General features: G+C 40.5%; 1 protein-coding gene across 1 annotated transcript; it reads right to left on the bottom strand.

The window, feature by feature from the left end:
- Positions 1-7: 7 nt before the first annotated feature.
- LOC145494335 (uncharacterized) lies at positions 8-12,089 on the bottom strand. Its single transcript, XM_081473777.1, has 4 exons — positions 12,074-12,089; positions 7,498-7,508; positions 2,875-3,011; positions 8-1,590 (listed from the first exon to the last, which is right to left on the bottom strand). The coding sequence occupies exons 1-4, from the start codon at positions 12,087-12,089 to the stop codon at positions 1,566-1,568; spliced, it is 189 nt and encodes a 62-aa protein (XP_081329903.1). The 3' UTR covers positions 8-1,565.
- Between the last annotated feature and the right edge of the window lie 1,278 nt (positions 12,090-13,367).

Below are 13,367 nucleotides of genomic sequence, written 5' to 3'. Positions count from 1 at the left end.
AGCCGCATTTACCACTATAAAGATACAACATTCAACAACAATATTTTCAATGCATAAGCAAAGTCAAACACCTTGAGGCCACTCTCTACATTATTTAACAAAGAGCTTTGAAAATACGCGAAATACGCGTTCTGGTTCATGCTATGGTTACAGAAGACTGACTCAAGTTTTCTTCCATTTTCGGAGTACCATTGGACGGTTTAATGCATTCTCGTCCCCAGAGCCCATGATCCTGGCCTGCGACAGTGACCGAGAGCTCTGGCCGGACCCGATTTTCTGAGCATGCGCAGAGTATTCGGTTCGTATTCTCAGCCAATCAGATTTGCCAGATTTGACGGAAAGTCCGTGAATCGCGGACTTCCGTTGTTAGACCAGCCCAGAGCTTTCGATCCCTGCCGCAGGCCAGAAGAATCGTGGGCTCTGGGGACGAGAATGGGTTTAATGTGGTTAACTCTACCCCAGTTTATGTCCACTTGCTTATTTACGCATGCGCTGTAACACGTTTTCCAACTTTATCAACTGGTTATGAAAAACATCTGCCATCGTGAAAAATGTTGACGTCACAAGTGGAGCCCTGACTCGTTTGGTAGTCAAAGAGTTAAGGACATTTCTATATTTGGGGCTATTATGACATCTCCGGTAGGCGCATGCGCTTGGGACTAGAAATAGTGTCTAATTAGGAGAGGTATTTGCCCGGGGTATTTGCTTGCGAAGGGTGAATGTAACCTGGTCCATCACTAAGGCCCCATCCACACAATACGCTGGAGAAATTTGAAAACGCAGCTTTATTTCTACGGTTAGGCCTACCTACCTTTTCGAAAACGCTATTCAAACCAGAGGAATTTGAAAACGCCAGCTTTGCGTTTTAGCGTGGACGGAAGATATTTTGAAAATGGAGTTTTTCGAAAACGATGACGCGACAATCTTCTTATTTCCCTGTCCATGTTTTCCTCAAACACAAATCCAAAATGATCGGTAATTGTTGCGGTAATTTCTCCACTGTCGTATGCACGGAAAAACATTTGCTGTATTTTCAGAGTGAAACCTCCGTTTTCAAATTTCTCCGACGTAGTGTGGACGGTAATCATTTAATTTGATGCGTTTTCAGAGTAAAACCTCCGTTTTCAAATTCCTGCGGCATTGTTTGGACGGTGCCTGAGTCTCCATTTTTGCAAAGTGCTCGTTCGCGGAGGTTCAACCGGCTGTACTCAAGATTCCGCATCGAAATCTGAAGAACAGAGTTCAACTAATGAATAAGGACAACGGACTTGATGAAATATTAAGAAAAACAGATTTTATTTCATGTGACTTTGTAACTAATTCATGACACGAGACTTTCAAAAATTTGCATTGAGCAAACTTCGTGTTACAATGTTTTTAACATTGAATTTGCTGTGAGAACATCTAGAACTTAATTTATATGTGCCGTGATTTTCGCTTTACTAAATTACACATAAATATGAAAAGAGCTTTGTGCTAACGCTATTCCGATTTTGTTTTCTTGAATCTTAGAAAGTTAAATGTAATTGTAAATGCGACTTCGGTTCGCTGTGTTCCTGAACTTCTTAAGCCTCCACACACGTGTATACTCTGCAATATCAATGACAAATTGAATATGATCATTTTCAGAATTTCAACTTTCTAATGCTCCATCAGATGAAGGATAAGTCATTATGTATTAAACAAAAGTACGACGAGACAAAGATTGACTAACGGACAAGGTTTTCTTTGGTTCATCCTCGATACAACACCCTGTGAAACTCCCCCGGTAGCAACCTCGTTCCCAGGGTCTTTTCCCCGGCTTGGGCCCAAGCTAGGGAAAAGACCCTGGGAACGAGGTTGCCCCGGTAGGAGGAGTCCCATATAAAAAGGACGGGGGAGCTCGGAGGAAATTTACTAAGATCCTGTTTTGTGGGCGTGACTTAAATTTTTTTTCACCCCAAAGAAGTATCAATTGTAAAACAACACATTATCTGACACTCACTTTTTTCGGCTCAATGCCATAAAAGGTACCTCGAAAGTTCCTGCTTTGGACTTTTTGAGGCTGAAAAACCTAAGAGGGACCGAAACTGCTTTTTAAACCCCTAAAAGGTACGACGACCACTCCCGTTCGTTAATTATGGTAGTTCCAGCTCCCCCCACCCCTTCCAGGTAAAACTCACCAATGACGCTTAATAATGAAAACAAAGAATTGAAACAAAAAAAAGACCAGGGAAACAATTACTGCAAAACAAAGAAAAATCTGGAAGTTTTGACACCATGCCAAGGTTTAACTCGTTCTTTGGGACCAAACAAAAAGAATAATAAGGCAATCAAAAGATGAGGTTCTGTATGAAATTCGTTACCTTACCGACACTATTGACACATTTAACCATCCACCTTTCGAAGAATCCGGGCCAGGATTTAGCTAACTTTTCTCACCGAAGACGGCATTAAACATTTACGAATAGGGATTTCTATTTCCAAAAAGCATATCAGATTGTAAAAGTGAAAAACATGACACATTTTGTGTCCCCTAGCTTCTAATTTGGCGCCAAAAATGGGCCGTCCGCGTCCGGCAGCTCGCTTGTAGTTCGTCGAGTGTCGCCAGGTTGGATAGCAGTTGTGTTACTCGGAACAAGATATGTTGTTCCTCGTCAGATTAAACCCAGAATTCTCATGTTAAGCATTAGAAAAGGTCAAAGCAACTTTAGCATTGTCTTTATTTTTGTTAGCTGCAAAGAAAAACACTATTATCGTGTCGTATCGGTAAGACAGCTCTGTTTTGTCTGCCACTCGTACTGCGGCCGCAGTGGCCGTATGCAAAGTGTGCAAGCTATGAAAACATGTCAAAGATAACTAACATTTTTTTTTATTTTTTATTTTAATACTTACGGCGACGAGAAGCTGCCCTTATTTTCACATTTCCGCATAGTGCCAGTATATGGGTTGCCTTTTCTACAACACTTCCCGTTGTTGTTTCCGCAACCTGTTCCTCCCAGAGCGACACAGCTTCGAGTCTGGAGATAGTCCTGATCAAAGGAAATCACCAAAGGTCAATCCACTTAAGAGAGGGCTCGTTTTCAAGTAAAGAAGAAACCCTCGTGTAAAAACCTATATTTTTTTAGTCTGGTAAATAGGTTCTTGTATTTCGTGGTAGTTGTTGGCAATTTAGGCTAAGGAGGTTCTTAAATTAGGTTCTTAATTTCTATGAAGGAGATGTAGTTGTTGATTACTAGAAATACTAAATGAACTTGGGTTTGGTCTTTGAATATAGAGTATTTATTCAAAACCGCATTATGTATTTTCTTGTAATATAAATTTGCCATCTCAACGTTACACTTCTTGGTTAAATTGTTTATCATCATTTTTAACTGTAACCCACATAAAAGAACCCGCTTATCTTGCTTGGCTAAACAGGTTTTTAGATTTTTCGGTATTAAAATGGCAAATTTCTGCCAGCGGGTTTCTTAAACCACTATGTTCTCACACGCGGGATTTTCATGCGAGAGAACGGTAAAGAGTCGGTGCGCAGTATGGGGCGAGTGAGATTGAGAAGCGCAAGATTGGGGAGCAAGGTGTGATGGGAAGTTCCTTTCTCTCTTTCTCCCTACACAATTCACCTTACACTCAAACCTCGCTCCGTGCTGCGCGCTATTTAAAGACGACTGGGGACAAGTCAGCTCCAGGCCACGCTGGCTTAGAGGACTTTAGAGCAGAAAAACGTACTGCGCATCTTTCTGCGCATCCCTAGCCCCACTTGCGGGCTCAGGTCATTAGGGAGTTTAAGAAAACCAAGACGGCAACGGCAGCGGGAACGTCGCTAAACAAAAGGTTTAATGAGCAGAACAATGGCTGTGCACGTGCGTTATAATTCTTGGTACATTTCTTTGCAGTCCTCTGCAAAATAAGAACGTGAAATGACCAAATTCTGCGTTGTCTGGAGAACGTGAACCACGGGGGCTAATTCTTTTTATTTTTATTTCAAATGTTTCGCCCTGTCCGAGGTTCAATTTCGTGATAGTTTTGACGCTAAGAAACAAAGGAAAATGAATTTAGATAGTGTATCGCGAAATTCGTTGGTAGCAGAGAATGGGCTCAGGTAATAATGAAGGCTGCAATGTTGGAAAGAACAAAGGACAGTAATAAGGTACGCGAGGATATCACTAAGTTGATTTATTTATACTTGGCCACGCATGATTTTTTTCGACATTTCCCTGTTAAGAAAAAAAAGTCTCTCCCTGCCTGCTGAGAGGCTTCTTGCTTATATATTCAGTGATGTGCTTATGTGGATGCAATATGTAACGAGGGTTTGCGGAAAAAATGTGTCTTCGCACCGAACTTGCTATACACCGTGGAGAAGTAAGCAGTTCGAAAACCTCATTTAGGTTTATTTTTGCGAAAAAACTTGATTCCCCTAGAAAACATTGCACCGGCTTTCCATTGGTGGCGTGAAAATGTTGCTGTTTACCGGGAAAATTGGGAAAGCAACCAAGAGTATAAAGTTCGTTCCCGCCATTTTATCAAACTTGAAGCCTACTGCGCCGCCAAAACTCGCGCATGCTTAATACATTTTTCCGCTCTGAACGTACAGACGGCTTTGGGAATGAGAATGCCTCCGCAACCGTCACGCAACGATTCTTCCCGTTATTAGCGTGTCACGCAAGGCTCTCTTGTTATAGACGGTGAGTTAGCCACTAACCTCAAAAAAGCGTTCTACAGCTGGGTCTCTGTAATGAGGTTTTTGGACCCTGTATTTTGGTCTAGACAATCTGTAAGCCTCTGCTGTCAGCACAAAACAGCTGATAAAGACGAAAACGACAATCACCTTGAACATCGTGTGATCTGACAGGCTTTGAATGTCCTATGACAAAAATGGCCGACCATTAGGCAAGGCATACAGTACATACCCGCATATTAGAACAACTGGTTTAAGAACATCAGGCTGAAACTTTGCCAATGTAGCACCAGATATACAATTACTAATAGTATTTAATCATTTTTTATTTGAAATTTATTTTTTTTACTGTAAGTGATAAAACATTGTATGCTAACCAAACCTCTAGAAATATATAATATATAGCATTTCTGAAACAAATTTTCAGAACATTTCAGGCACATTATCAGGCTGATTTCTCACTAAGCATCCGGTAAATAAGAACTTGATCAGCCTGGATCCCGTTATATACGTGGGTGTTCATTATATCGCACTCAACTCAAGTTTATCCGGTTCACCGATCGATTTAGTGAAGTCCGTATTAACAAATCAAAGCCGGGCAGAGGAAAAATTACCCAGCATTAATCGTTGCTGAGCAAGTGCTACTCATTTGTAAGTTACAAAAAGATGCTTGAGCGAACATCTTCCCAACTTTTCTGTCGGTGTGGGTTTTTGAGCCACAGAGGGCTTAAAGGAGGACAGGTAGATTCTCGCAACTGGTTCATTATTCAATCCAGTTATACATGCCCTTGGAAGTTTGGAGAATACTCGAAAGGTTAGCAACGACTCGAGCAACAGAGCAAGTCTCCTGCTTCCAGAACGCTCTCCAAAGTGAGGTCGCGCGTGCAACATTTATATGGTAATTGTCGAAGAGTTTGACAGCCTTATCTGCCTAATCAACCATTTAACAACCGACAGCGAATAATCAAATTGTTTTAGGAGAATTCCAAGCATATTTCTGCCTTCACAGCATCCATTTTTACCACCAAAGAACGATTCTTGTAGTAATAACAAAGGGCAGAAATAGTTTTTATCAATGAAAGTCTTACAAATTAACGTTTAAGTTTTTCGTGTAGTCTATCGGTATTCGTGTTTACAATGCTTTAAAGGCCTCAATTGTTCTTGGCAACTGGCAGTTAATAAACAAGTCGGCCAAGGATGGCAATCTCTGACATTCACCGCGAAAAGCCAGTGAAGAACTATTTACATTATTGAACTACCGCAGGAATTGCCGAGTTGAGGTGTTTTAAATTCGCAAATTTCAGTTTACTAAGCCAAAATAGATTGGTTTAAATGCATTCTCAGTGTTTGCCGATTAATATGCAATCTAAGAACAGTCAACTGAGTACAACTTCGCCCGCTAAACTCGCTTAACTAGAGTTCAAATCGCTGATAAATTGCGAGTAGCTCAACCAATAAAATTGTAGAAATTACATAAGCACATCTCAAGGCTGACATTCATCGCTAAAGAGCAACTAAAGGAATTCGTGAAACGTCATCGAAAGCGCTGTAGGAGTGGCCGAGTTTGAACTTTAATTTCAAGGCAAAAATGTTAACTGTTGAATGTTTATAGTGGTCGATGCGCTTAGGCCCAGTTCAGACGTCGTGCTTCTGTCGTGCCGAACTAAATTGCAATTAGGTTTGACTGTAGCAGGGCTGGAAAACAACTCTGATTCAGACGTCGTGCCAGAGTCGAACTGAATTCTGGATATACTGATGCCTCGTAACAATTCTTCTCCTAACTCCCCGTGGGAACGCAATCTCGCCAAAATACATTAATAATATAAAGATTTAAGCCAGCCTAAAAGCGTAGCTCCTCGGCCAGGTTGTTCAAAGCCTGACTAAGCTAACCCAGGAAAAGGTAGAATTAATTTTGATTTGAGTTTTGTAACTTTGCGGTGAGGTTTTCTGTGTATTGTTTGGCCCTCTGTTTTGAGTTTTAATGACACCATATACACGAAACAAAGCAGCAAAAAAATATTTGTACAGAAAAAAAAAATTTAATTCGGTTAACTTTTAATCCTGGGTTAGCGTTGATTGGCCTCCGGACAATCCTGCCCAGTTTTCAACAAGTTAACCTGACATGAGCCCGCGATCCAACCGAAAACCAACACTTGGTCAGCGATGAACTTCCAAAAAAACACGTGATCTCGATGAGCTGTAAACTTGAGCCCGCGATATGGTCACGTGATACTGGTCAGCGGATACTTTGTTTTGACAGGTGTCAGTTGATCATAACATGGATGTCCAATATCAAAGAAGTATACGGTAAACCAAGGCCGCATGTCTCTGTCAACCTATTATTTGGAGTATGGCCGCCATGCTGCGCGACTCCGTCGTCGTCGTCGTTGTCGCCGTCGTGCGTACGCGCCCACGAGCAATACCGCTAGCCATGATAACCATGAGAAAATCAACTCATGGGTTTCCTTTTCTTTCCTATATGAGTATGGGGCTCCGCTTGGCGGCCCTTCGGGCCGCCGGAGCTCCGCTATAATTTATGAATTTTGTTTACTGCGGCAGAAGCACGACGTTTGAATCATAGCCGTGCCAGAGTCGTGTAGCACGGCAGAGCTTGTCGAACTTATTGCTTGCCGAACTTAATTCAAAAGTTTGATTCAGAGGCCGCGCTTCTGCCGTGCTTTTGTCGAACTTAATTCCTGAATTTAGTTCGGCACGGCAAAAGCACGACGTCTAAGCGGGGCCTTAGCTTCAACTATAGCTAGTTCTCAGGCGTGCCAATTAAAATAATATTTGCTCAGTTTTATAAGGCGAGTGAGTATGGTTCAAGTATTGGAACTTACCTCAAATGGTTCTGTGCAGCAAATGAACTAATCAATTTAGGGCGTCACTTCTTAAGCTTGATGCCTTTGTTCAACAAAATTTTTCAAACCATTAACAACTCTTCAAGTTTAAACAAAGGAAATCATGACGGTAACGGTCTTTGGATATCTGATCTTAATTAGCAGAGATTTTTACGATTTTATTTCTCCGTTTTCTCCTTAGTTGAAGTTTCAATAGCCTGAGAAGATATATCAAACACTCAAGACAGTGTTTGACCACATTTCCAAACACCTCGAAGCTCGTCAAAAATACTCCGCTGCGCGTCGTATTTTCAATGAGTATAGTTTGAGCATTTTAGTGACTTTTTGGGGGAAGACCGAACATTTTAGTGGGAAAAATGGAGCGTTAAGCTGAAGCATTAGAAGAAACAAAACACAAACCGCGGTGATAAACATGGAACCAAAACGCATGTTAAACAAAGTTAATTTCCTTGACGTTTCGTATGTACAACATACATCTTCAGAAGTGACCGTTAACTAGATTACAATCGAAATTTAAACGCGAAGAAAAAGAATTATATATTTATATATAAGAATTTACATTATAGAACTAGCCGTATGGGTGTTTTAACCCTTTGAATACCAACTACGCATATATGCGTAATTAATGGTCGTGCTCTTTGTACCACTTGTGATGTCATCAATTTAAATGTCATCAGATATTCTTGATAAGCAGATAGTAGTACTAGGCTAGGCCTTTCTGCACAATGGTCAGGTTTAGATATCGACGACATTCCGATGTCGCAAATCGAAAAGCAACGTTATCAGTTTTGGTGCAAAAACGGTGGTAAAATGGTCCACTACGCCTTTCATTTTGTACAACTTAGCACCCTACACTCGCTTCACTAGAGTTGAAATCGCTAATATATTAGGAGTAGCTCATACGATCAAATTGTAGCAATTACATTGGCACATCTCAAGACGGGTATTCATCGCAAAAGAGCAACTAAATCAATTTATGAGACGTCATCGAAAACGCTGTAGCAGTGGTCGAGTTTAAACTTTCAAGCAAAGATGTTAACAGTTCAAAGTTTGTAGTGGTCGATGCGCTTAGCGTCAACTATTGCTAGTTCTCAGGCGTGCCACTTAAAATAAGATTTGCTGTGCTTTATAAGGCGAGTGAGTATGGTTCAAGTATTAGATTGCTTTCTTAAGGATTTAAATTATATTCTCAATGTTTGCCGATTAATATTCAATCTGAGAACAGTCATTCAATACAACTTCGCCCGCTAAACTTGCTTTACTCGTTCAAATTGCAAATAAATTACTAGTAGCTCAACCAATAAAAATGTAGAAATTGCATTAGCACATCTCAAAACTGGCATTCATCGCAAAGGAGCAACTAAAGCAATTTATGAGACGTCATCGAAAACACTGCAGGTGTGGCCGAGTTTGAACTTTCAAGCGAAGATGTTAACAGTTGAAAGTTCATAGTGGTCGATGCGCTTAGTTTCAACTATATTCTCAAGCGTGCCACTTAAAATAAGATTTGCCGAGTCTTATAAGGCGAGTGAGTATGGTTCAAGTATTGGAACTTACCTCAAATGGTTCAGTGCAGCAAATGAACTAATTTAGGGCGTCTCTTCCTAAGCTTGATGGCTTTGTTCAACAAAAGTTTTCAAGCCATTAACAATTCTTCAAGTTTAAACAAAGGAAATCATGACCGAAACGGTGTTTGGATATCTGATCTTAATTAGCAGCGATTTTTACGATTTTATTTCTCCGTTTTCTCCTTAGTTGAAGGATCGCTTGAAAAGATATATCAAACACTCAAGACAGTGTTTGAACACATTTCCAAACACCTCAAAGTTCGTCAAAAATACTCCGCTGCGCGTCGTATTTTCAACGAGCATTAACCGAGCATTTTAATGACTTTTTGGGGGCAGACCGACATGCATTTCAGTAGGAATAATGGAGCATTAAGCTGGAACATTTTAGTCGGGAAATAAAAGCATAATGTACAAAAGGCTAAACATTTCGCGGATAACAATGAACTGTTTCCCGTTTGACGTCATAGTTTTCGCAATGTTGCCAACTCTTTAGTCTTTTGTACACAAATTGTTTTAGGAGAATTCCAAAGCCATTTCTGTCTTCACAACATCCATTTTTACCACCAAAGAACGATTCTTATAGCAATAACGAAACTACAGAAATAGTTTTTATCAATGAAAGTCTTCCGAATAAAAGTTTACGCTTTTCGCGCAGTGTTTCGGTATGTTTGTTTTCCGGCCGTGTTTTTATTATCTTCATATTAATAGATTGCCTTTTTGTATTCTCTTGTATTTGCCGATTAATATGCAATCCGAGATTGGAATTCTCAGTATCCAGTTTATTTACGTTAGAGCTACAAACCATGGACAAACCCGTGAAGAAACATTTTGTACAACTTAGCACCCTACACTCGCTTTACTAGTGTTCAAATCGCTGATATATTATGAGTATTTCATGCGATCAAACTGTAGCAATTGCATTAGGACATCACAAGACGGGCGTTCATCGCAAAAGAGCAACCAAAGGAATTTATGATTGAAAAAGCTGTAGGCCGAGTTTGGGTGTTATAAATTCGGAACTTGGAAAGCAAAAATGTTAAATGTTGAATATGCGCTTAGCCACAAATAAGTCCGGCGCCCTAACCACTCGGCCGCGCTGCCTCCCATTTAAATGACCTAATAAACTTTGCTTTGTAGATCTCTAAAACGCTTTTCGTGTTTTGAAATGTGTTCTTTTTGTTTGTCGGAGATAAATACGCGATCCAGAGCTGCATGTAATTCTCAGTAAACAGTTTAGAATTTATCTTGCACAAAAACTGAGGAAATAGTCGTTTACAAGTTTAGATCATTATTAGTTAGGTTTGCTGAATTTTATAAGGCGAGCGAGTATGGTTCAAGTATTGGAACTTACCTCAAATGGTTCAGTGAAGCAGACGAACCTAATTCGGGGCCTCTCTTCCTGATCGCTTTGTTCAACCTAAACTCCTCAAACTAATTAATAATTCATCAAGTTTTAATTAGAAACAAAGGAAATTGTGACCGTAACGGTGTTTGGAAATCTGATCTTAATTAGCAGAGAGTTTTAGGATTTTATTTCTCCGTTTTCTCCTTAGTTGAAGGTTCGATTGAAAAGATATATCAAACACTCAAGACAGTGTTTGAACACATTTCCAGACTCCTCGAAGTTCGTCAAAAATACTCGGCTGCGCATCGTATTTTCAACCGTTCCTTTTCTGTGAATGGAAATGTGGTCAAAAGGGGTCTTTCTTGTTGATATATTACATCATGAAATGAAAGCAGATCTATTTAAATTTTGTTTTAGTTACATGCGAATGTTAGGTTTTGTCCAAGACAGTGCGTGAACTGGAAGGATTTCCAATCTGCTCACAAGCTCTGTTTCTCTCGAACAAAAGCTATTCTCTTTTACCAAATCAATTAAGGCTGTATTTTAATCAAGTCCGATGGTTAAGAAACTCAAATCAGTCAAAAGTGTTACTTGTTTTGGTTTCAGTGGCAAACGGACTGTTTTCAAATCTCTTCTTCAAAATGAAAATAGTATAGTTGATGATTTTTTGAAGTTGTGAGAAAAGCGATTGCTAAATAAATCTTCCTGAATGCATGCTGAAGCGATATTAACTGGATTTAGAACAAACAAAAGAAACCTGATCTGTATAATACCGCTTTTATACCATGCCATAGAAATTACAACCAATCAGAATACAGGAGAGCCGTTGGATATTCGACGGTATAGCACCCAGCCTTCCATATGGTGCACCACGCGTATATCGCATCGATTGTCTTGACCACTGTATTTTCTATGGCATGGTATAAAATAGTTATACAACGCTCTCTTGTGCTATACCATGAATTATCCCACTAGGTTTCGTGCAGGCTATCGGTATGCTTGTTTTCGGTGTTTTAAAACGCCTCAATTGTTCTTGGCACCTGAAATAAATCAATTTTTATTGTGTGTTATTTTCCACGGGCAATTAAAGTAGACAAGTCGGCCAAGGATGATAACTTCTGACATTTACCGCGAAAAGCCAGTGAAGAACTATTTACATTGTTGAACTAACCGCAGAAATTGTCGACTTTGGATGTTTTAAATACGTCCCTTTCAGTTTACTAAGCCCAAGGCAGTTAATAAACAAGATAGATTACTTTAATTGTACTCTCTGTGTTTGGCGACTAATATACAATCCGAGCATAGTTAATCGCCTTGTTCCGAGATTGGAACTCTCATTATATAGTTTAAAGTTACGTTAGAGCAACAAACCATGGACAAAACTGTGAAGAAACAAACAGTCATTCCGTGCAGCCTCGCACGCTAAACTCGCATTACCTAGTGTTCAAATCGCTGATAAATTACGAGTAGCGTAAGACTTGTCACAAGTCGACCTCATGAATTTCAGGGTAGAATATGTTAGGCCGCGAAGCGGCCGTTTTAAGTCGCGAAGCGGCCCACTGAATAAACAAGACGAAGGACTTTTCAGAAAGTCTAGAGTAGCGTCAGCCGATCAAATTGTAGAAATTGCATTAGCACGTACCAGGACTGGCATTCATCGCAAGAGAGCAACTAAAGGAATTTATTTCGTCATTGAAAAAGCTGTAGCCGCAAGCTCTCGCCATTTGTCCACGCAACATGACAACATCCACGCGAGAATCCACGACATGTGTGTGGATCCGCGCGGATATATGTCGTCAGGGGTGGCGCAATTTGTTCTAAGAATAGCAAAATTGTCCCATATCATAGGTGGCGCGCGGATCCCAAGACTTACGGTATCCGTCCCCGATTATGGCTCCTGGCACCACATGAAAATGACAAAGAGATCCCGGTGATTTATTCATAGTGACAGCTTTGAAAGGGACACCGTTTTCATTTAATTAAGTTTTACGAAAGGGATACCTTTTCTGTCAATATGGTATACAAAAGGATAAGAGGTTGGACGTCGGGGCAGAGCCTCCCCAAGCCTCCACGTATAGAGCTTTGTATACTACCACCCCCCACCCCTCCCATCCCGAGTAACCTTCCAGTCCGGAGAAGAAAACAGAAGAATGACTAGCTCTCCGCCGTGAAACCGGTTTCAGACAGGAAAAACAGGAAAAAGAGAAACAGAGTTGTAATGCTCTCAAAAATTTAGATTATTTCAAGCCGTTCATTTCACAACTTTGGCTACAGTTGATGAGGCTAAATCATTTTACACTACTAGCCTTATGATGATTTTCCATTACATTAATTACCGGGTGAACTTCAGAGAACTTCTGCCTCATTTTGTCATGTCAGACCAGTTTTGAGTTTGCCAAGAAGGCTCATTCATTGTCCTACTGTATGAACTCTTGCTTGCCGTGTTCCCGGGCTGACGCGTATAGGGCCCTCGCCGGCGCCAGTTGGTGCTGAAATAGAAGAGACAACTTGTGAGGTATTACATGAAGATCATCCAGTCAACAGCGAGACTTTTTCTGTGACTCAGGGCCCATCCACACTACGCCAAAAAAAAATTGCAACTACGAAGCAACATTTTGGCCCAAATAGCAGCAGCACAATAACTCATTTTACGTAATATCCATTACACCTGCTGACTTTTCAACCAATAACAAGTAATTCCGTCCGGATCTAGCCAAACGTCAAGTGATCCGATACCCAGTAACTGTCTATTTACTGTAAAAGGTCTTATAACCAAGCGATAAATAGATCAAAGCTATAGCTAATTCGCATCACTTCCCGATTTTAAACTTCATCAGCACGGGTTTGTTGACATTTAATAAGCGTCTATACGATTGCTGCGTGGCTCGAGGTTTTGTCGAGAACAACAACAACAAGAAGTCGGCTGAGTGGAAGCC

The sequence above is a fragment of the Orbicella franksi genome, chromosome 8 (assembly GCF_964199315.1).
Source record: "Orbicella franksi chromosome 8, jaOrbFran1.1, whole genome shotgun sequence".
NCBI classification, from domain to species: domain Eukaryota; kingdom Metazoa; phylum Cnidaria; class Anthozoa; order Scleractinia; family Merulinidae; genus Orbicella; species Orbicella franksi.
Note: the sequence above shows the minus strand (reverse complement) of the source record. Positions and strands in the feature narration are given on the sequence as shown.

Coding starts and splice junctions, on each gene's coding strand:
- LOC145494335 (XM_081473777.1), bottom strand. Junction 1,591..2,874: donor AAGGGCAGCTTCTCGTCGCC/GTAAGTATTAAA, acceptor TTGATATTGCAG/AGTATACACGTGTGTGGAGG.